We start from the raw sequence: 24,813 nt of genomic DNA, 5'->3' as shown, positions 1-24,813 counted from the left end.
GCAGTAGCTAGTAGTAGACCTAGTAGTAGGGCTATTCATTCCATAATAATAACAATTGTTATTCTTATTATTAATACTATTGCATATGCCTACATGTATCCTACCAACAAGGGAATTTGCAAGGGCAAATATTAATGAATGCAGTAGTGCCACATCGTTTCGTTTTAATTCATTGCCTATGGCAATCCAATGCGTAGCCTACACTATGGGCTAACAATGTTTTTATAAATTGATGAATCTGTTGATATAATTTTAATCTGTTGCTGACCAATTAGCACACAGGCCTAGGTGTCATCACCTGTATAGTCTGATGTACTGTAAACTAGCTGCTTGAAGGGCTACTTTGCAAAACCGTAATTCATTAACATTGCCATAGCAACAAATGCACATGGGAGGAAAATCCAATCCAAAGCGTCTTCCTGCGTGGTGATGAGGAAAATGGGAAATATTTTTTTTATCCAATTAGGCTGATTATGGAAAATGTTCGCGATCCAGTTATATCATATGTGTTGCAACGCAGCTGTGGGCAATAAATACTATAATGTTAGGCTACATGTTTTACTGTTAATCAGCCCAACCATACCATATTGCTTTATCTAGTCCGTGTCTTTGCGCTTAGTTTTAGTCAATGTTGGCTAAAAAAAGAAGATCATGAAATCAAGACAATCAAATAAAGATGCCATTCCAGTGGCGTTCGATTAAAAAAATGACTAATGTCATACATGGAGAGTAGGCTTATTACTGCTTTAAAGCGCGTCCGCATTTTTCTGTAATTTGAATGTTTGATATATCCGAATTGGTGAACTATCTATCTATTAACCTCCTGTGCATCACCACTGCGATCCCCAAAATTGTGCAGATAATTAATGTAAGTATTGAAGGAGTCATGTTTTACACGCACAAACACTGATCAATTCACCTGGATCGACTGGTAACTGAATGGATTGAGATTAGGACGAGCCACTCCGGTTACTTACAAATCAGGGAATCTGCGCAGAAATGCTGCGCAGTAAGATGTCCTAAAACACGCTATATGAGGATCTTGCTCTGTGAAAGTATAGGCTGCACATACACACATTGTCAGGTGTCCATATTCTTTTGTGTGTAGTATACGCTCTTTCATGTATTAGTTTCCGCAAACACTCAAAATTCAAGCTTTAATGCAATTTAATTCTATTTTTTTGGCTTGTTTAGCTCATATAAACACGTCGAAGCAGTAGGTTAACTGTGCAGCCAATGGCAATGCAGCTTATTCAGAAAATAGGGAGGAGGTCGTTTTGTGATATTCAGAAAATATTATTTTTAGTCGGCCTATTTACGTACATCTATGTTCAATTGGATCTATTCATGCTTAGCTGATCTGCGTTCGTAAGGTAGGAAATATTTACAGCTTTCACGAGCCAGCGTATGTTTCCCATGGGGCATAAAAGGGTCGGTTGTCACTGTTCTCCTCTTACGGGGGGCCGGTGGGATAGAAATGGGGGTCCGCAAGGAGGTAGCGAATTCGAAACTGCATCATTGTAGTCGACTGTCAAAAACGGTCAATGTATCATAAGTCTCACTATGAATGAGGGCAGCGCAACATTTGTTAGCAAGTCGCTAAAATTAACAAAACCGGAAGGAATGTAGCTTGCTCTTTAGATAGCTTAGCTGTCGTGAGCTAATTAGCAAGATAGCTTTTTGCTGTATTACTGACATTACCGTTTGGATAAGTCGTCTCAACTCTTACTGTTTGATGTCTGTGACCTTTTAGGAAACAACGTGACACTTTGCGATAAACAATTCGTGCTAGCTTAGTAGACTTGGCATATCTGAAAACAAATAAAAGCAGGTCGTTCAAGTAAGTTAGCCTATTAACTTCAGTAGATTCCCAGGTACACACTCAAATTGCAGTAGAAGCAAAAGTGTGTGTACAAACAATATACAAGTTTGCGTAATGTGTGTGTGTGTGTGTGTGTGTGTGTGTGTGTGTGTGTGTGTGTATATATATATATATATATATATATATATATATATATATATATTAGACTGATTGGTCTTCTGCTGTAGCCTATCCACTTAGAAGTTTGAAGGGTTGTGTGTTCAGAGATGCACTTCTGCATACTGCATACGACTAATGTGTGGTTATTTGCATTACTGTCACTTTGACCACTTTGTCTGCAGAACTGCTGCTCAATGGGTGTTTTTTGTTTTTTACACCATTCTCTAAAAACTGTAGAGGCTAGTTGTGAGTGAGAATTCAGGAGATTAGCAGTTCTGAGATACTCATCCCACCCTGTCTGCCCCCAACAATCATTCCATGGTCAAAGTCACTTAGATCACATTTTTCCACATTCTGATGGTTGATATGAAGATGAACTGAAGCTCCTGACGGTGGCACGGATGGTGCAGTGGGTAGCACTGCCGCCTCACAGCAAGGAGGTCCTGGGTTCGAATCCCCGTCGGCTGGGGCCTCTCTGTGTGGAGTTTGCATGTTCTCCCCGTGTCTGCGTGGGTTTCCTCCGGGTACTCTGGTTTCCTCCCACAGTCCAAAGACATGCAGGTTAGGCTGATTGGAGAGTCTAAATTGCCCGTAGGTATGAGTGTGTGAGTGAATGGTGTGTGTGCCCTGCGATGGACTGGCAACCTGTCCAGGGTGTATTCCTGCCTTTTCCCCAATGTATGCTGGATAGGCTCCAGCCCCCCTGCGACCCTTTCAGGATACGCGGGGTAGGATAATGAATGAATGAATGAAGCTCCTGACACGTATCTGCATGATTTTGTGCATTGCACTGCTGCCACAGGATTGCCTGATTAGATAATTGCATGTATAAGTAGGTGTTCCTAATAAAGTGCTCAGTCAGATGCATATATAGAGTGAACACCATAATTAATTGGACAGTGACACGTTTTTTGTGATGTTGGTTCTGTAGTCCAGCATTTTGATTTTGAAAGGATGCAGTGACAGTGAGATTGAAGTGCAGACTATCAGATTTAATTTGAGGGTATTTTCATCCTTATCGAATGAACCGTTTTGAAAGAAATTATAGAACATTTTGTACATCACCCCCCCCCCCCCCCCCCCCCCCAGCAGTATATTTCGGGTCATTGTCTTGTTGCATGATGAAGTGCCGTCCAATAAGTTTGATTTTATCTGAGCAGATAAAATATTTCTGTAGACTTCAGAATTAATTGTTCTAATTCTGTCTGCAGTCACATCATGATGAAGACAAGTGAGCCTGTTCCACTGTTAACCATTCAGGCCCAAGCCATAACACCCCCTCAACCATGTTTCACGGATGACGTGGTATGCTTTGGATCTTTCCTTTTTTTCTCCACACTTTACGTTTTCCATCAGTCTAGTACATGTTCATCTTTGTCTCATCTGTCCACAAGACTCCAGAACTCCTGGACACCTCTTAAGTGCTTTTTAGCAAGCTATAATCTTGCCTTAATGTTCTTCAAGCTTATCAGTGGTTTGCATCTGGTAGTTTACCCTCTGTAGTCAAGCTAGTCTAGTCTTCTGTGTATGGTAGACTTCTATGTATGGGAGGCACAACAGTCTCTTAGTATTTATAGAGAATGGTGCAAAAACAAAAGAAAATAAAAAAACATCCAGTGAGCTGCAGTTCTGTGGACAAAAATGCTTTGTTAATGAGAGAGGTCAGAAGAGAATGGCCAGACTTGTTCTTGCTGACATGAAGGCAACTCAAATACAAGTAACTCAAATACAAGAGTGGTATGCAGAAGTGAACATTTTTGACCTTGAAGTGGATGGGTTACAGCTGCAGAAGACCAATAATTCAAATAAATAGGTCTAATATGTACCTAATAAAGTGGTCACTGAGTGTATCATTCCCATATAAAGCAGCTCCTAACTACACCCCCCTGTATTTCTGGTATTGTAGCAGTGTTTTGTGATTTTTCTTTTTCTTTGTAGAGCTCTGAGAGGACCCATCTAAAATGAAAGGGAAGCTCAGTCTCTCCCGACACTCCAAGCAGATGACTGACATCAGGTTTTGCTCGGAGAGAGAAACACATCCAGATTCCCTGGCCCATAGCGGCACCTCTGTGTCGTTAGACGATGGCTTGAAACATTCCAGGGGTCTGCAGGCTGTTGCTTCACAGCAAAAAAGGCACTTTAGTTTCACCCAGCACAATAGCAATTTCCTCAAGTTTTTGAATGAGGACAGACAGCAGCCATCATCATTTTGTGACCTGGACATCGTTGTCAATGGCAAACAGTACAGTGCACATAAAGTGGTTGTGGCTTTTGGGAGCAGGTACTTTTATGGCCAACTGACTGCCAACCCTGAAACCAGTCACATGACTCTTGATCGGGTTGATGACTCGGTGTTTCAGCACTTGCTCCGGTTTTTGTACACATCAGAGTTTATTGTTTCTGATGGCGAGATCCCTTCCCTGGTGGAAGCGGCTAGGTTTCTGGACATGATTGATGCTGTGAGATTGCTGACTTCTGAGGAAACTTTAGCAGATCCAGTCGAGGTACAACAATCACCGGTAGAACCATCTTGCTCTGACACCCCGCAAAGCCCAGCGGAGAACGTTGCCCGGGTTCCTGGTGGCAGCCAGTGCACCCTCTGCAGCCGGACTTTCTGCTACAGAAAGTCCTTGGAGAATCATTTGGTTCGGGGCCACTGCCGGGATGGTCGCACTGAAGAGAGGCGGAAGGATCCAGAATCTCTCACCACCGCCTCCCCGCCAGCTGCCAGGAGGTCTGCCCGGAAGAGGAAGTGTCCGGCCAAGTTCGACCGGGGATGCGACGAGAGTACAGCCGGCATGCCAGACAAGAGCATCCCCGGAAAAACCATTGCCAAGGAGCTGCCTATCCTGGCAGAAGAGGAAGAGGAGCAGGCAGAGCAGGAGAAAGATGAGGATGAGGAGGACGAGCCATTTGGACAGGGGGAGGAAGTTGACAGGAAGAGCTTGCTGGACGGTGACGACAGGCTGTATGAGGAGAATTCAGACGAGATGCAGGAGCAGCACAATGACGTTGACGGGGATGAGCACAGTGCTGGTGCTGAAGGCCTTGATCAGTCCTACCCTGAGGGTCTGGCTCCCGTCATCATCCAGAGCTCCAGCAGGAAAATCCTCAAGTGCCCCAAATGTGACAAGACATTTGACCGAGCAGGTGTGCTGCAAAATGTTTGATTTTGTAACTAGTAATAATACACTAATAATCATAATAATAATAATAATAATAATAATAGTGATGTGGCACTGGTAGCACAATGATACATCCATGTAAATGTGTCAAAAACTGGTCAATGTCAGCTCTCATGTTCCTTAGGTAGCAGTAGTTTTGGCTAGTACACAAGGCTTTTTGGCCCATTTCTGGTGCTTCGGTTGGCAATTGGGAGTTTTGTCATTACAGTACAATAACTGCATGTCATATTGTTAAAATTGTTTCCCCTTTTTCTGACTCTTTATAGGGAAGTATGAGAGTCACACCCGTGTCCACACAGGAGAGAAACCATTCCAGTGTGACATTTGCAACCAGTGTTATTCCACTAAGTCAAACCTCACTGTGCACAGAAAGAAGCACAATAGCGAAACACCCTTTCAGAAGAAGGAGCACAAATGTCCATTTTGCAATAAACTACATGCCAGCAGGAAGACCTTGGCAAAGCATGTCAGAAGGTAGTATTGTCTGTCATAAGCTATATGGCATCATGATTAGAGAAAACTTTGAAAGGTGGAGGGAAAATAGTGATGACCTTGAAGGTACTTGATCTAGGACATTTTCATGCTTTTGAATGTGTACAGTGCTTTTTTGAATTGGTTACAGTGGTTAGATTGAGATTCAAAATTGCGAAAGTATTCCTTTACAAATAAGGCCATTGACAACTTAAAGGATTCACTGGAGTTTTTTGAAGATTCTTTGCATTAGAAAAGCTGTAGTGATTTTGTTGAATGCTGCTTTGCCCCTTAAAAGAAGCAGCTAGGGAGCTAACAGAAACTGCTTTTCAAATGTATAAATGTATAAAAATTTTATTGCAGTCTGGGTATGGGGTTCTTTCTGGCAAAGATGCAAAAATGTGCCTATTTCTCCTATTTCTCTGAGTTTGCCTTTTCCTCTCAAGTCATGAAACGATAAGGACAATCCAGTGTGCATTTGCCTGAACTGCTTGCATACCAGGCCAAAGCTTACCTTTGTAGTGAGATTAGTGTTGGTTAAACAGTCCTTAATGAACATAAATATCTGCCTGGTATTTTCAGATTCCATCCTGACCACATTCAAGAATTCCTTTCCATCAAGAAGAGGAAGAGTGAAGGATGGAAATGTGATGTAAGTTTTTATCCCATGATATAAGCCTATAATATACTGTATTGTAAGTGCACTCTTGTGATTGTATTCCATATATGCATGTATCTATACATATTTATTTGGGAGCTTGATAGAGAGATGGAAAGATGAGAGTTCTCATGAGAGGATATTTTTTTCACAGCTGGCACAGAACACAGATTCACATTGTAACAAATGTATGTGTTAGTTTGCCAATAAAATAAGAAGCATAATTTACCCAGTAAGACAGACCTGCACTGTAGTGACGTGCTACAACAGTGCCTGCAATTTTCCCAGTGGTTTCCCAGATGGTTTATCCTCTCAGTTCAACTAATCGTTTTCTTGATTGAACCAGTGTGGCTTCTCCCGTTGCAGGCACGTAATTGGCATAGAGAAAGCTAGAAACCTGTTGGATTGAGCCTTTAGGGCCAAAGTGGAGCAGCCCCAGAATACAGATCTATACCTGAGGTCTTGAGAAGGATGCAGAGCCTCGCCTGTTGTACAAGATGGCCGCCTTATTTTCTCTTCGGTTTTTTGAGGTAGATCTGCCACAAGTCCTTTACCCGGCGGCCACACTTGGAAGAGCACATGATCCTTCACTCGCAGGCCCGGCCCTTCAAGTGCGCTTACTGTGACGACTACTTCAAGTCCAGATTCGCAAGACTTAAGCACCATGAGAAGTACCACTTAGGTAATGTAGCCAACTCATTTGTTTATCTCTGTGTTTGAAGAGCTGGTGAGATACCACATTTAAAGAGTCAATTGCGATAAGTTGCTACGGATCATTGAACCTATATGTCCAGTCTGAGTTTGAGATTCATTTTAACATTTTATTAGGGCTTTAGTTAGAAATGAAAAAGCACTGAAAACAGGGCTGGACTCTTTCAGGGTAGTTTCAGGGTTGATGTCAGTAGTAGACTGTAAATGGAAATATGTTGTCCCATGGTACTGTCACCCATGTTCTGCTCGAGACTAGGGATGTGAAAGGGACAGATTTCTGACGGTCGAATTGTTGATGTCTAAAAAGGGCAATTGCCGACTTTAACTGTTTGATGGAGGATACCACTAATTCATGCTACTACTTGAATCTGCGCAGGCCAAAAGATTACAACCTTTTTTTAAATAAGCAAACGGAAAGCACAAGAAGTCACCTCCTTCATTCTCAGGACAAGAAACGGCCCCAAGTGAGGTGATCGGGGATATACCTGTCGAAAAATATTATGGGAGAGTGGACCCACCTCCACTGAGCTGGGGGTTTTTTTCAGTTCGTGTTCAAGATTTAGGAGGATTCCAGGATCTGCTCAGTGCACTTCCGGCTAACTCAGTAGTCCTGCTTCCTGATACAAGTCCCTGATCTATGGATGCATTTATACTTAAACCCAAAGATGATAGCCAGACAGACTGCAGCTAATAAACATGTATCACACACTGCACTGCTCCCATTCATACAGGTCAGCCGGCTGTGGTAACAAGCTATCCCTGTCACTTGACTTGCATCTGTAGCAACTTATCGCAGATTGCAAAGGAAATTATTGTAAAGTGGATTTATTTTTGTATTTCATTTTGAAATCCTCCTAACCATCCAGTTCATGTCCAGGCGAATAGATGACCTGCAATTGATTCTTGATTTCGACAGGCAAGATTTGCACTTAATTTATTTAATTTCATGTCTAATTATGAAGTCAGGTCATGATTCGAAAGACTGTGATTGAGCTATCCTGTTAATTCCATCTGGATTGGCTGACTGTTCATAATTCTTTTATTAAATTGCACATTGCGTCTAAATTATGTATCAATAAAGACTGCACTTACCATTGGTCACGCCTATGACGTTAGTAATTTATAGTAATAGGAATCTGTTAGGTATTCAAGCATATTATGCTATATGCACAGACTAGTGGGAAAGAGTGTAACTGCAGGCGCGATATGTGTCTAACCCAATACGCATGATATTATAAGTTCCATACATTTTGCATTGGTAGCCTATAAAGAATGGACATTATCAGTCTTACTGTTTGTCCCGCATTTGGCCTGTTAGGGTGAATCTGGTCACCCTAGTCAGGCACCCACACACTACCAGCTGTTCCAGAGAAATGCCTCTTTGCTGATTGGCAGAACATTTCCAGTTGTACTGTTTCTGTTATAATGACAAGCAGTGTAGGAGTGTGGAATGTGCAAAAACCTTAATTCAACACAATGTATTACTGATTTAAAGATGTGTAGCTTGTATATTTTCCAGTTACCAACACATGGCTTTAGACCAATTTTATTTAGTTGTGTTTAAGACATTTCAAATATTAAGTATTACAATTTATAACATAATTTTATTTTATTGCTGCTCATGTTCCAAAAAAACTATTCTTGGAAAACTAACCATGAATACTTAATATTATATCCCCAGTATTAATATTTAATATTAGAACCCTGAGCCGGGCGAAGTGGGAGCTGTAGCTAGTGGGGGTGTACTGAGGGAATTCTTAATCACGTTTGAGTTTTAATTCCCTCTATTCTTTGAGCTGCAATATTGCAACACTCCCCAAATGAATTGAAACCATACCAGTGGTGTCCAGACAGTGAGAGAATTTGGCCTCAGACTTGCATCTATAGAATTTTCACGACTTCATATTTAATGAAGCATGCATCATTTTTCCATTCCATAAGTTTGAATAGAGGCCTTTAGAAATGATACAATAGTGGTATTCGGCTATATAAAAATGAGACATATATGTTTGTACTAATACAGTGATAATAATTACATTAACATTACATTACATTGGCATTTGGCAGATGCTCTTGTCCAGAGCGATGTACAGTTGATTAGACTAAGCAGGAGTTAATCCTCCCCTGGAGCAATGCAGGGTTAAGGGCCTTGTTGTGATCTTATTGTGGATCTTATTGTGGCTAAACTGGGGATCGAACCACCGGCCTTGCGGGTCCCAGTCATGTACCTTAAGCACTACGCTACATTCATTCATTCATTTATTCATTCATTATCCTAACCCGCTTATCCCGAACAGGGTGGCAGGGGGGCTGGAAAGGCAGGAATACACCCTGGACAGGTCCGACAGAAAAGGACAGAGGACAGCAAAAATATATTTTTTAAACAAGTCATATTTTTTGTCCTAATCATTAAAAAAAAATTTTTTTTACATATATATATGTTTGAGAATTAACATGTAGGACATAATGTGTATAATTGATTTTATACATACTTTTTTTGTTGGTCTTTAAGTAGGCAATAGAGTAGGATGAAGTGTGTAGAACTCCACTATTGCATTTTACTCATATTAAATGGTTTCAGATATTTAGACAGACTTTAATATTAGGCAAAGGGAAAAGGAGTAGACAAAACACATTTTTTGAAATTATTATTTAATTTATTTAATGAGAAAAGGTATCAAACACTCATATCACCGAAAGTAGCTGTCCACTTTGTTACTCAATCAACAAATTAACCAAATGTAATTGATCATTAGATTCAGCTGATTGAACACAGTCAGGCTTGAGTGTAACCACCCCTGTTGAATATAAACCTCACTCATATCGAAACTTACCATCAGAGTGAAGCAGTGACTACAAAGTTTCAACAACACATTATGCCACATAGCTGCCAACTCTCACGCTTTCGGCGTGAGACACACGCATTTGCCTGTTTTCACACGCACATGCAAATACGTGTGTCTCACGCCGAAAGCATGAGAGTTGGCAGCTATGATGCCACGATCAGAGGAAGTTCCAGATGAGATTAAAGATTACTACAAATCATTAGATATTATTACAAATGGCTTTGTAAAGGGTTACAAAGCCATTTGTAAGGCTCAGAGCATTAGTGTCAAATGGAGAAAAACTGGAACAGTGGTGAATCTTCCCGGGAGTGGCTAGCCTGCCAAAAGGGTGCTGCGATAACTCATTCAGGAAGTCACAAAAAATGCAATAATAGGTTCAATCAGGAAGGGGGCAAATACATTTTTCAGAGCAATGTTCCAATAATTTGTTGTTTGCTCATTATTGTTTAGGCCCGTTTCCTTGTGACATATGTGGCAGACAGTTTAACGACACCGGGAACAGGAAGCGGCACATTGAATGCACCCATGGTGGAAAGAGAAAATGGACCTGTTTCATTTGTGGGAAGTCTGTGCGTGAAAGGTGGGATATTTATGTCTCTATCTATGATGTATGAATCTTACATGGGTATCAAGCTATGATATCGCATATCGTAAGTATACAGCGACATTTACTGTTATTATAATTGCTGTTTCATTATTATTAGCTTTTCTGAGACTAATTTGTAGAGCGCCTCGTATAGTGAGAATGTTCCTCACACATTGCCACTTACATATTGTTGTATTGGTGTTTTTCAAAAAAGAAAACACCACTGCGCTTGGCATAAACATACAGTAATATTGCATCACTTCAGACAGGAACCCTCCACCTTCCAATCCCAAGATACATTCATTTAACAGCTCCTTTCACGGCGGATATTTGTTGCTACTCAGTGTTGTCAGTTGTAGTGAAAAATCACATCGTAACAACAACATACCATCAATATATAATAGATTTGCAGTACTGCCTGTACACCATTAAAAGGAGACTTCAGGGGAATGTGTTTTTCTTTTTTTTTAGGTATTCGTGTAATGAATACATTGTGGTTCATTCATGAATATTTACTGAGGCTATATAGTTGACTGCATGAATTTTTAGAACTATTAACTATAATCAGTACTTGAGGTCACTATTATGTTAGCTTTTTGATAGCTTCTTATTAATGTTTTATGAGTGTATTATGTTTGCAGAATTCCGAGGTCTGTGATCCTCAGGTTAGATCTGTCCCAGGTGGTGGCAAACTACAGTGCATAAACCCATTTCTTTTTTTTATAGATGTAATTAATGTGTTATGGAGAGCTCAATTTGTATTCATGAATGTGCTCTGTATTCCACAACATAATAGCATTGTAACATAAGTAAAGTAACATTAGATGGCAAAGTAAAGATAGTTAATGTAGACAGTACCAGCAATTATTTAAGGAATATCAGTGGTAGTTTATGATAAAATGCAGCCATGTACTCTTGAAAATGTGAATATAGAACACCATGTAATCCATGCAATCTGAAACTGCTGGGTGGGGTGAGACCTACACCTTTAAAAAGCGTTTTGCCTGGAATACTGGATGTACTTTTTAAAATGACACTTGACAGCTTCTATTTTTTCCTCAGAACAACTCTGAGAGAACATTTGAGAATACACAGTGGGGAAAAGCCCCACCTTTGCAGTATCTGTGGTCAGAGTTTCAGACATGGGAGCTCTTACAGGTGAGTACAGTACAGCATCAGCTGCCAAAGGAGATAAACATATGCTTCACACATTGTTTAAATTATTTAATGGCTACAGTTATTTCATAGATCCATGATATCAATGGCAATACCATTTTGAACCCTGCTTCCATGTACAATGGTAGAGAACCACTGCCTTCTAGCCTTGTGTGGGTGTTTTGGAACGGTTTCTCAGTCAGAGGGTGGTACTTTAATGGGACCTATATTTTATAGAATACAGTATGCCAGCTTTCATAAAGGATGCACACTCAGTGTGAATATGATGCCTTTCCCACTTATAGTGCTCACTTCAATTGAACATGCCTGTCCAAGTTGCCTGCATATTACAGTTGTTGGATTTGTCACAAACTATTTTTTGCCTTTTGGTAGACTTCACCTCCGAGTGCATCATGATGACAAGCGCTATGAGTGTGAAGAATGTGGGAAAACCTTCATTCGACATGATCATCTGACCAAACACAAGAAAATACACTCTGGTACGCAAGCTTCATACTAAATTGTGTATATATCATGCAAACGTTGCTTCAATAGCATGGGCTTTTAGAAGTAACTTAATGGTTGGATTCTAAGACATGTACTTACAATAGAACTGGAGAACTTCAGGTGTAATATAATTACAGTGAAAATGTCTGGGTTTTAACATGATGCTAATGATATATAAATAATGTCCATGGTTCTAAATTGAATAGCTCATGTCTGACAAAATGCTTTACCTTGACAATTTACTTTTATGAGAGTTTTCAACATTTTCTAACACTGAATCAAACTAATCTTAGTGACCCACAGTTGTGCTTTCGGCGAAATGACCTTCCCCAGTTATTAAACATTTAACAAAGCCTAATAGCTCACCTAACTTTTAGCTGTACATTCAATACTTTTTACTGACAATGAACTCATGAGTCTTTGTAACCTAATGAATTAGAGCTGTGTTTCACTTAGGAGAGAAAGCTCATCAGTGTGAAGAGTGTGGCAAATGCTTCAGGCGCCATGACCACCTGACGGTTCATTATAGAAGTGTTCACCTTGGAGAAAAAGTGTGGCAAAAGTGAGTAGAATGGGGACTTTGGTTCAAGTTGCCCCGTTTTGGTATTGGAGCTAAAAAATATTTAATTGGTTTGGTATATGCTGTTTGTATTAAATTATTGGTGCCATAACATGTCACTGACTTTTATCATTTCATAGGTACAAAGCAGCAGTGCATCAGTGCGAGGTCTGCAAGAAGGAATTCAAAGGAAAGTCGAGTTTGGAGATGCACTTCAGGACACATTCAGGTAAAAGAAAAAAGCTTGCATCTGTAAATAACACAAGTCTTTGCACATCACTCTGCTGTTAATTCCGTGAGCCGGTTCTGAAGTGAGAAAGAAGTACTCTGCTTCCTGTTTGTTTTGAAGGGGAGAAACCGTACAGATGCCACGTTTGCAACCAGACGTTCCGAATCAAGAAGACGTTAACGAAGCATATGGTGATACACTCGGACGCCCGACCCTTCAACTGCCCGCAGTGCAGTGCTACCTTCAAGAGGAAGGACAAGCTGAAGTACCATATGGACCACGTCCACACAACACGACCTGGAGAAGCCCCCACCACCGGCCCCGCCCATGACAAGATGGTCCCCATCCCCATTTCCTTTGATGGCAAGGTGTACCAGTCTGAGCCCAAGACCATCCTCCAGAACGTTTCTGCGGATGTGTGTGTGCCCGTCACGCTGTGTGTGCCCGTCCAGATGCCGGAAGTTTCCAGCCAGGTGGAGCTGGTGAGGCAGGCCGCTCCTCTGTCTGCCCAACCGCAGGGGATGATTTCGCCTCAGTCCCAGGGGCCACAGGCCGGGGGATACCAGCCTGCCGCGGACCTGGTGTTTCTGGAGAAGTACACCCTCACCCCTCAGCCGGCCAACATAGTGCATCCCGTTCGGCCCGACCAGATGTTGGATCCCAGGGATCAGTCGTACCTGGGCACTTTACTTGGGCTGGACACTGCTGCCCCCGTGCAAAATATTTCAGACCCAGACCATGCTCACTGACCGTCGCATTTATACTGTTTTGTTTTTGTTTTATTTTATTTGTACATTTTCCCAAAAAAATATTTTTAAAGATTTTTTTCTTACCTTGTGGCAACTGCATAAAACTGTGGGTTGGGCAATGGTTGTCTGGGGGTGCTGAGTTGTCTTTCATCTTAGGATTGGCAAATCAGAGGTAATTACTACGCACTCACTTGGCAAGCGCAAGTGGTAGTGTTTGGGGGAGGAGCTTGAAGGTTAAAGGTTAGATATGTCTTGCAAGATTGTACTCTGATGGCCAAATAACTTATGGATTTCTACAATGAGTTACCCAAATTGTGCATATTGGGCCTGATTTGTAACCAATAAACTAAATAAATGAACGTATAATGTGTCCATATAGTAGTGTGCAAGAAATTGCGCATCCCTGGTCAAAATGTTTTTACAATGAATATCTAAGTGAGCAGAAGTGAACCTGACTTCTAAATGGTACAATGTTAAACATTTCTTCAAATTTTAAAGCAATATTACTTTAACAGCTTGAAAATGCTTCCTACAGCCACCTAAGACTCTTTCAGTTCTCACTTTTGGAATTCTTCCTGGCAGAACACCTCTAGCTTAGAAATATTCTTTAGACTTCTTGCTTGTATGGCATGATTGAGGTCTCCACAGATTTTCAATAGTATTCAAGTCTGGGGACTGTGGTGGCCATTCCAAAACCATACTGTCTTTCCTCGAGGTACTTCATGGTTGATTTTGAGGTATGCTTTGGATCACTGTCTTGCTGGAATACCAAAACTCTCTTCAATTTAAGTGTCTGAACTAACCTTTGAACATTGGCCTCTATGTTTGATATTTGGTGGAATTCATTCTTCCTTCCACTCACACAATATTTCCTGTGCCCCCAGCTGCCACACAACCCCAAAGAAAAATGGATCCACTTCCTTCCAACAGTTGGCAATGTGTTCTTCTCTTCAAAGATGGCCAAAAAGTTCATTTTTTGTTCCGTTAGTTGAAGGCTTCAGGCTTCTCAGTGTTTTCTTTTGCATACTTCAGACACTTAATTTTGTGTTGAGGTTGTTCATTCTGGCAACTCTGCCATGTAGGTCTTTGTTACTTAAAGTATGTTGTATTGTTGTCCTGTGAACAGCTAAACCTGTGTTTGCCACTATTTTTTGCAGCTCCTTTTGAGCATTCCTCATCATGTCTTGGGCCATTCAATCTGCAATCTTTCTTGGTCTTCCAGACCTTGCCTTGACTTCAACTGTTCCATTTATTTGTAATGTTTCTGACAGTGGAAATGGGTCGTTTGAAACACTGAAATAGTTTTTTGTATCCTTTTCCTTCTTGGTGGAAATGAACCATCTTCATTCTGAAATCATTGGACAACGGTTTAGAGGAACCCATGGTTCCAGACAGACAGAACAGCCTTCATAAAGAATGCACACTCAGTGCACACCAGACAGAACAGCCACTGGAGTTGGATACTTTAGAAGGCATGGAGTTATTTCAGAATAAAGTTCAGCCCTGGAATTATACATTAGACTCATTGAAGCCCTAACAAGTAAATCACCTCGGTCTGGGTTTTAGTATCTTTTCATAAAGTAATCCAAACGGGTTCCCAAAATGTGCTATTCGTTTTTCATTTATAAACAAAAATTACAATAAAAAGCAAGCTTTCAATCACATACAGATACATTGTAACAGACATTTAAACCAGGGGTGCCAGAATGCACCCCACTGTATACCAGATTTTTAATATATTAACAATATGATAATGAATCAAAACATTTAGTCTAATTCATTTTGGGAGTATATTGTATATTGTTCCTAGATCAGTTGCTGTAGTGTTTCTTAAACTATTGGATGGGATTCAAGTGTATGAACTTATTATTTAAAGAATGTGTGTACTCACAGGTATAATTGGATAGTGGTAATTTGCTGTGTTAGAGTTGAAAATATAATTCACCTTAAAGGGTTTTGCTTAAACTGTTTATTTGTGAAATGTAGAGATACTTTTTAAAATTTTCCTAAATTAATTGTTGCACATATTTACATGTGATCATTCAGCGCAACATTAATATTACCTTCAGCAAGCAGGAGTCAACACATTTTACACATTATATGTTAAATGATAGGCTGTGCAATTGTAATACTATATTGTTGTAATATAATTGTGCCGAAGTTGTCCTTCAGAAAAAGGTAGGGCGCTGTGTGATGGAGTAAAGCAAAATAAAGCAACAGGTAGCTCCTGTTGGGGATTTGACAAGCAAGGAACCTGGACGTGTGAGGAATGTGTTTGTCTTTATATGTTGTATAACAGCGTTTGTACCGGTGTGGGCTGAAATACTGTACAGCACAGCAATTCTTCATAAATTTATTGTACTGCAGTTTCTGATGCTCTATCCTAAATCATGATATTTCTTTGACGTTCAGTTTTTGGCGAGCGAAGGTTTTTTTTTTTTTTTTTACCTCGTTGACTACCTAAATTAGCTCATTAAGTCATGCCTGACTACAACTGAAGCCGAGATCACCAGTTCCATTATGTTTCTATTTAAACCACGATTTAAATAGAAACGATGGGTAGGCTACTACTTCTAATGGATGTGATCTAAATGTCCTGATAAATTATTCATAAAGCATATCTTGTGTGCATGACACATTTGACTAAATTAGATTTACAGTTGCAATCAATATAGGCAACAGTAGCGGAATGCAAGATTACTGTATGTCCACCTGATGTCACTAAAGTTAAAAATTACATACTGAATGGCAATACCGTTGGCTACAACCCTGAATACAGCATTTTACAAACCGTTTAATGTGTGAAATATATTTTTAAAAAACAGAATCGCAGCAAAAACGAAAACGTCCCCCACGTTGTCATGAAGGAGAAAAAGGCAAAAGTAGCTTTAAGAATGGCTTCACATAATCATGAACTTTGACCCACCCACTATTTAAAACATAGTCCATTTTGTCTTTCCACCTAAATATAGCTGATTCCACGTGCAGGTTAAGGGATATTGGTCACTGTAGCCAAAGTAGCCTATTCGGATTGTTGGATTTATTCTAGTAGAGAAAGAGAAATAACTAATTTCGACACTGTATGCAGTAGCGTACAGTACAACCCATTTCGGTACTCCATCGTCAGAAAATGAGCGAGAGAGCAACAAAACTGGAAATAAATAAAGACACATCAGACAATCATTAAGGTGTCATCATACATTAGGTTACACAGAACAAGTATTTTACAAATAGAGAGACGGGCAGAATAAAGTAGTCTCATAGATAAATAAAAACAGTACTGTGGCATAACCACTATGTATGTCGGCCTACAATTTACAAAATGCAAATAATCCGATTCAATCTGACAAGATGCCAGTGTTATGATTGTTCTGCGTGTTCTGGGCAATAGCCTAATTCACAAACTTGTATGCAATATTTCCAGTGGCCATTTATATAAAGTTGTGGTATTGGAGAACAGAATCGTAGTGTGCGTGCGTACGCGCGCGAACGTATGTATGCATGTATGTATCTATCTATCTATTCAAGTCATACATACATGCGTACGTACATACATACATGCCTATGTCCTATTTGCGCGTGTGCTTGACGATTCTGTGGATGATGCTTGTCTTTCGTGACTGCGAATGATGTAATTCGATTGGTCACTGGGCGTGTGAAGCACATTCTAAGGATGCACATCCTCAGTAGTAGGTGTCTTGCACCGACAGCGATTTTCACTGAAGCGATGTACGGACCAGATGCCTAATACAGCCTAGTAGGTTTGAAGAGCAACAGATGAAGACGCGTTGGCCCATATGATGGTTTCATTTTGTATCGGTTTATGTTAAGTGCAAAAGGCAATAGTTCCAGCACACAGCACTGGCTGAATTAAGCATTTCTGCCGATTTCTTATGCAGAAAAATGCACCGTGCTATACGGTTGCAACAATTGTCAGAGAGTAATTTGTTGTTCTTAATCAAGGTTTTCCGAATTTAAGTTTGGACTTTGCGACTGTTAAATTATCGTGTGACCGGAGCGCACTTCTGTGGAAGATGGTTGATTTAGAAAGCGAAGTTCCCCCTCTCCCTCCTCGCTACAGATTTAGGGATTTGCTACTTGGTGACCAGGGATGGCAAAACGACGACAGGTAAGTTTGGTACACCTGGGACATCACTGTACCAATAACATAATCGTATCAGGTGATGGTATTCTCAGTTTATTAGATTTGCATATTTGCTGCCTGTGAATTGATTTGGTTAATTTCTTTTGATGAAAAGCATCACATAAAAGTACATAAATGCGACTAAAAGGACGGGCATTTTACTAAAACGTATTTGCACTTGTTTTCTCATAAATTTCCCGAAATAGAACTTAATCTGTGGTGCTTGAAGAACGATATGATTAAGTTATATAGAGGGAAGTACTGCTAAATACATAATGCATACATCAAATCATAAACTACAAAAGTAGTAGCCTACAGTATCAAACAGATCGCGCAACGACCATACAACACCTGTCCAACATCTGTCGCCATTGCAATGGCATGTGGCAGAATTTTATATATATATATATATATATATTTAAAAAAAAATAAATAATAATTATTATTTCAATTGATACCGATTGTTTCAAGCAGTCAATAATGTCAAACATTGCGTACTAATAGAAAACGATATTTCCTTTATCTAAAACCTGTTTGATACGATTTCTGGCACAAACATTGCCTTTCAATGCTTATTATTCAGTAGCTAATATGCGGTGTCAGTAGCCTGGCAGTTGGCAAATGATAAAGAGAAATACCTCTTGAGCCAAGGCCGCTGTTCTATGTCATGCTAGTTTATTATCTATACAGACCACAAACATCAACTACTGTATATACAGTGTATTCGAATCTTAAACTGGGCGAGTGATCCGTCTCCGTCCGTTGAAAGTTTTGGGTTGAGAGATATACCAGTGGCATTCCAGTGTTGGCTCTTTCCACCGGCAGCAATAGCGTTGTGATCCAACCCGCTGAGCCATCTGGCTTGGACGCGACCTCATGCTTATATTCTGAGCTTTCTTACATGTGTATATATGGAAGTATTGTCACATTTCACTTAAGGCATAAAGGCCATGAAGCAGAGAGTTTTCAAGGCTGGTGATCCAAACTTTTCTGACTGAATGCGATATCTAACGCTTCTAGAGTAATTACAAACTTCTAATGTTCTAATGTAATCCAATAAACTACAATACAATTTCAAACACAATATTCTACACAATTCCTTCAATTCCATTCCTAATTCATATCCATATTCATATTGAACATGAGTTTCTATTGCTATATTGCAGTTTGTGAACATCCAGAAATGGGTGAGGGGAACACCCATTGCTATTGTTTTGTTCTTGGCCATGTTCCCTCATGAATATTCATAAGGCAAATCATATCTGAGCACTTCAGTTTCAATATTAAACAGTACTTAAAATGTTAAGAATATTGAATTGACCATCTGGTTAGTCTGTTATATCTGTGGCAAGACCGTCCAGGAAGTAAATCACGGGTGGAATGCTGTGGCGTGAGGAAGGTTTGTGGGCGACCACATCCTGACTCCAGAGGAGTGAGGTAGTAGTGCAGATGCATATGGGGGCAAAGGCATTTCTGAGAAAAGGTAGTGCAGTGGACAGCAAATGCTGACAGCCAATAATAATTCAACGAAATGACTCATCTGCCAGGAACATCCATCATTTCGAAGATTCTCAAATTTCTGAAAACAATCAACAGTAAAATGAATATACATCGTTTTTTTAATCACCATCTTGTCACTGGTTAAAACACACATTATGAAAGTGGAGAGATCAATTATGTTTACATGGTGGAATTACACATTCACACACAATTAAACAAAGTTACTGCGTCTTCGATGTGAAATGTTTACCTCACATTTCTTCACCAATCAGATTAGCATGCTTGGTCACCCCAGCCTTTAACCACCCCTATCCACGACTATGTCTTGGCGTGTGTGTGTGTTTGTGCTTTTGTGCTTCTGTGCTTTGTCTGTTTATTTTCAATCATGCACAGAGCATAAACTGTATGTGATTACGTTCCCATGAGCAGAAATCCCTCTGTGCCCATAAAGTCTGTTTTTGCGAAGTGACTGTTAATGTGCCATCAGTTGGATGAGTTGGTTCCAGACTCTACCCAGGAAAAACAAAAGGAACTGATGCGCTCACCCACCTCTCAATCAGCCCTCTCGTAAATGTTATCACAGTACACAGAATCAGCCTAACCACACACGCGCGCGCGCGCACACACACACACACACACACACACACACACACTCACACAAATGTTAAGGCCTTTTCTGTGTACAAGCCATTCAAATAGCACACACACACACACACACACACACAAATTCTGTTATGGCTTTTTCTGTGTACAAGCCATTCAAATATTAGTCTAGTAGCAATTTTATGGCTAAAAGCATGTGTGCTTAATCACCCATTTTCTACATGGCTGGCTGCAGTTGCTGCTGCTTCTTCTTCTTCTTCTTCTTCTTCTTCTTCTTCCTCTTCTTCTTCTTCTTCTTCTTCTTCTTCTTCTACTTCTTCTTATTGTGTTTATTTTTGAGATTATTTGTATTATTACAAATGTTCAGCGATGGTTTCATGTTCAGCAGTGATCTAAGTTAGCTACTGTTGATTTTGCCTTTTTATGATATACCCCCAGAAGACGTTGTCCTGTCTGATAAGTGAAGCTAAGCTGGGCTTTGATGGTTTTTAGTTGGGTCTGAGACATCCTAAGAATAATAAGTTGCTGCTGGAATTGATGTTGGTGGGCGAGTAGAGGGTAGCTGAAAACCAATACGTGATGCAATGACTGGTACATTGCAATATAGGTGATCCTGCCAATAAGGCTCCCTTATTCCCTTAAAGCACTTATTGCAAAAAGTAGGAGGTTTCTTGGTTTCTGTTACATCACATTAGAGTCACTTAGCAGATGCGCTTATCCAGAGTGACATGCAGAAGATATTTTCTGGTCAAATTCCCAACCAGACTCTCAGTCCGGCCATCTAATCTTCCCCCTGTGCAAGTGGAGAAAATATCTCTCCTCTCCCCTTAAGCTGATTTGTGGAGAGCATTCTATTGCAGATGTGATGCTGTCACTCAGGTGGTTGCAATACATCGCTGTTTGTTGAGGTTAATGTCTCTCCTTTACTCTAAAGTACCTTGATACTGTATCATTAAAGGTGCATTATATTTCAATCCTTTATCATTCACCAAGTCTCCTTTTTCAATACATATTTTTGTGTAAAGCATTGGCTAAACTGCTGGCACTGGTTCAAAAAAAGAAAAATATAGACTTTCTTGGAAGCCCTTACATACCTTTACATAGATTTTAAGGTGACATTTTCTTCCATCATCCACTTGTCTACTTTAGACTTCTTTTCATCGTGGCTTGGGTTTAGATTATTGATGAACTGACTCTGAATAAGAGCCACATTTTCCCAGATATAAAGCAAGACTTTAAACGTATTTACTTACTGTATATAGCATTTTTCATATTTAGCTTTCCCCAGGAGTATCCACATATCTATGTAAAGTTATCCTGTACTCCAAATATACTGTAAGTTTGAGCATGTATTGCTAAGCATTACAGGCAATGTGGAACACCACATGTCACCTCAAGTCCGGATAGTCTTGTTTTTAAGACGTTCTAGCCATATTTTATGGTTGACTGTATCAAAAGCAGTTCTTAGTGCTTTATAAATAGAGGTTCATGCTAATTTGAGCACAGGGCTTGAATGCTTGCTACCTTCTGCTGGCCACAGTATACTTAAGCTACACTAGATAAGGCATAGGTACTATCTTTTTAAATAGAAGGGCCCCAAACAGGACCACCAGACCTCAAACTCAATAAAATGCTAAGGATTAGCCTTTAGTCCAAGGATGCACCTTTATCCAGCACCTACTGCAGAATGAAATTAAGTACCTATTTAGCATACTTGTACATGGAAGGATCATACTATATAGTGTACTATATGTATCGCACATGTAATTGTCCGATATAATGCACATATACAATCCTGATGATTGAAATACCAAGGAATTAGAAATCTAAGCAGGTTTATGAAACTATGTTATGTAACCATAAACAAAATGGAAAAATAAAATACCCAAGATTGAACCTTATTTTGGACAGATGGTGGAGTGGGTAGCACTGCCGCCTCACAGCAAGGAGGTCCTGGGTTCGAATCCCAGTCGGCTGTGGCCTCTCTGTGTGGAGTTTGCATGTTCAAGTGGATTTCCTCCAGGTACTCCGGTTTCCTTCCACAGTCCAAAGACATGCAGGTTAGGCTGATTGGAGAGTCTAAATTGCCCGTGGGTATGAGTGTGTGAGTGAATGGTGTGTGTGCCCTGCAGTGGACTGGCGACCTGTCCAGGGTGTATTCCTGCCTTTCACCCAATGTATGCTGGGATAGGCTCCAGCCCCCCTGTGACCCTGTTCAGGATAAGCGGGTTAAGATAATGGATGGATGGATTAACCTTATTTCATAGGTCAAAAGAATATCATAAAGGTTTGATTTTGGTAAATTAACAGTTGCATGGTGTGTGACTAGTGAAGTTCTGCCAGTGGACTTAATGAATAAAAACAAGCAGAAGGTAAATTCTGCACAGATATTATGTCTCAAACAGAGTAGTCACTGTATGGAATAGCATATTGGGTCAGTTAGAGTCAGAAGCTGTGGGGATTTCAAGACCATGTGTCTCTATCTAGTTTTTCGGTAAGCAGTGAGCATGAGGTGCACTTTAGTTATAAGGAAATGGCAATCATTGTTAGGCTAAATGGCCTGTTCTCATCTCAATAATGTTAAAGCCTAGAAACTATTTTGTTTGTGGTCAAATCACAAACAAAGCAACCATGATTGTGTGGAAACATATTCATGTCATGTTCTTTGCACGATTTGACTATTATTACTACTAACTAATTTTGTTCAAATGCAATGGCTTGTTAAAAATGAGGTAAATGAAGAAAACATAATGTGCTCTGTTGAGCTCATTTGATTGTGTCACACGCTGAGCTCTTGTTTATCATATCCAAGAATCCTACAGTGATAACAAGCATAGAAACAAAAATATATCAATGAAATTGAAAAAAGTGACAAAAATGTTATCTATTACGTAATGCTCATTGGCAGTAAAATGAGTAACCGTTTTCTGCACTATAAAGTGATACGTGAAAGCATGATCTCACTAAACATGAATCATGTAGTTGCTTTTGCCTTTGTAAAAATATTTGAATTAATTTATCCTTAAGGTACAGTATTAGAGTATATGACATGAAAGCATGCATATGTGTTTGGTAATTTCCTACTAATGGAGTTATAATGAGCTGCCCTTATTTGTTTTAACAAATGCATGTCTCGGGGCTATGAATCCAAGGAAGCTATAATCAGACAAGCTTCATTGTCCTTGAAGGGTGGTTTTCCTTTATGCATCACAAAGTGCATGTGTTTTTGTTGAGTGGGGACGTGGTGGCCTTAAAGAGACAGTTCACTTTCTGTAGATTTATTTGGTTTGGTATGATTGTGGGTTTAGTGTATGTTTTTGATTGGCGTCACAATGGCTAGTGTTGGGCACTGCAGAGATTGTGGTCTAAAGCAAGGAAATACACTTCTACTTCTACTCCAAACAGAGCTGAAATTAATCTTAAAAAATCCCCAAAAGTCTAACTATCACATTAAGAAAGGAAATGATCCCACTTAAAGATGTACAATGCTTTGTTATTTTGGAAAACTCAACAGAATATGCCATGTAAATGTTTGGTGATTTCATGATATTTTACATTAACCTTCACTCTCATGAAAGTGTTTTATCTCCTTATCCATCCAAAATAAATTCAATTCTAATTAGGTTCAGGAACGTGTTGCTTTAGTCAACAATACTTAGAGTGGTCTCCAAAGTAATTCATTTAGATAGAACCTTGCTCTTTGAGCAAAGCATTTAAGCAACAAAAAAAACCTGATTAGGAATAATGTATGACTTAATATATGATAGCTAAGGAAATGAAACTGCCAGAAGATTGAATGTAGGATTGAAAGGTCATAAAGGCATGTGTCTCTTTGGGTCATTTCTGTCCGATTATACATTGCAACAGCATGGATTCTGTCAACATTCTCATGAATCCAGTTTTGGATTGTTTGATCAGGTGGTGCTTGCCTGAGCCAGATGCCCATGAAGTCTTTTAGGATGCAATTACTGTGGCTTAGCTGGTGGATCACAGAGTGAAAAAAGTGGTGACTGGCAGACCGCATTTCAGAGAAAAACACATACTTATCTGCTCCTCATTAGCACTGTGCCTATGAATACAACCGGGCTTTCCAAAATGCAATATAACAAATTGGGAAATACATTTTTTTGAAAAATGTTCTTAGTCTCAAGTATTGGCAATACAGAAAGTTTGGGAAACCACCAAAATGAATCTGGAAAGAAACTGTTGACCAATGTTATTGTGTACCACAATGAATGGAACTGATAGGGTACTATCTTTTAAAAATATCTCGATTTCAGCCAACCACCCCTGTCAACCCCTTCTGTCACACATAGTTCTGTTCTGATTTATGCAGCATTGACTGCAACCCCTGTAATTTGTGCTTTAGGATCATTAGACAATATGACTGATTTCTGTATTAAAAGTTTTAAATATGAAGGAATGGCAGTTTGCATCACAGCATAATGATTCCATAGCTCTGGCACATAATCTACACTATACCCACAGTAGTAGGCCAGGTTGCAACATTCAATAATCATATATTGTTATTTAGGAGTAATGTATATTAATCTGGAAAAAACTATTATATTACATATGTATATACTGTATGTAGTATATGTACCGATGAGCCAAAATGTTATGACCACCTGCCTAATATGCTGTTGGTGCTGCCAAAACAGCTCTAACCCACCGAGGCATGGACTCTGCAAGACCTCTGAAGGTGCATGAAGACATTAGCAGTCTTTTAAATCCTTTAAAGTTGTGAGGTGGAGCCCCCATAGGTTGGACTTCACATCCCACAGATGATCGGATTGAGATCTTTTTCTCATGTTCCTCATACCATTCCTCATACCTTTGTGCAGTGTGGCTGGGCGCATTAGCCCGCTGAAAGAGGCCACTGCCATTGGGAAGTTCTGTTGCCATGAAGGGGTTTACCTGGTCCTCAAC

The 24,813-nt window shown here is 39.9% G+C and overlaps 2 protein-coding genes across 6 annotated transcripts in view; both read left to right on the top strand.

The window, feature by feature from the left end:
- The first annotated feature begins 1,253 nt into the window (after positions 1-1,253).
- Positions 1,254-14,003, top strand: zbtb41 (zinc finger and BTB domain containing 41). 3 transcript variants are annotated; one of them, XM_061244192.1, is made up of 11 exons: positions 1,254-1,373; positions 3,920-5,131; positions 5,433-5,640; positions 6,220-6,289; positions 6,830-6,977; positions 10,303-10,432; positions 11,501-11,596; positions 11,987-12,093; positions 12,557-12,662; positions 12,800-12,888; positions 13,009-14,003. In XM_061244192.1, the coding sequence occupies exons 2-11, from the start codon at positions 3,943-3,945 to the stop codon at positions 13,635-13,637; spliced, it is 2,772 nt and encodes a 923-aa protein (XP_061100176.1). In that variant the 5' UTR covers positions 1,254-1,373; positions 3,920-3,942; the 3' UTR covers positions 13,638-14,003. The 3 variants fall into 3 exon arrangements, with proteins under 3 accessions (XP_061100176.1, XP_061100177.1, XP_061100175.1); XM_061244193.1 differs by lacking the exon at positions 1,254-1,373 and adding an exon at positions 1,545-1,840; XM_061244191.1 differs by lacking the exon at positions 1,254-1,373 and adding an exon at positions 3,201-3,286.
- Positions 14,004-17,671: 3,668 nt separating this feature from the next.
- kcnt2a (potassium channel, subfamily T, member 2a) overlaps positions 17,672-24,813 on the top strand; it is a 60,225-nt gene continuing 53,083 nt past the window's right edge. For all 3 annotated transcript variants that reach the window (XM_061242303.1, XM_061242302.1, XM_061242304.1), the window contains exon 1: positions 17,672-17,766. In XM_061242303.1, the coding sequence (XP_061098287.1) occupies positions 17,672-17,766 (95 nt within the window). The remainder of the gene's footprint in view (positions 17,767-24,813) is intronic.

This window comes from Conger conger, chromosome 5 (assembly GCF_963514075.1).
Source record: "Conger conger chromosome 5, fConCon1.1, whole genome shotgun sequence".
In the NCBI taxonomy this organism is placed as follows: domain Eukaryota; kingdom Metazoa; phylum Chordata; class Actinopteri; order Anguilliformes; family Congridae; genus Conger; species Conger conger.
The sequence above is the reverse complement of the archived record's forward strand: the minus strand, read 5'-3'. Positions and strand labels throughout refer to the sequence as shown.

What these genes read in the sequence shown, in the direction of transcription:
- zbtb41 (XM_061244192.1), top strand. Translation starts at nt 3,943, where the DNA reads ATGAAAGGGAAGCTCAGTCTCTCCCGACACTCCAAGCAGATGACTGAC. An exon ending in GTGAAGGATGGAAATGTGAT is followed by an intron (nt 6,290 to 6,829) that starts GTAAGTTTTTAT and finishes TTTTTGAGGTAG; the next exon opens with ATCTGCCACAAGTCCTTTAC. An exon ending in AGACATGGGAGCTCTTACAG is followed by an intron (nt 11,597 to 11,986) that starts GTGAGTACAGTA and finishes GCCTTTTGGTAG; the next exon opens with ACTTCACCTCCGAGTGCATC.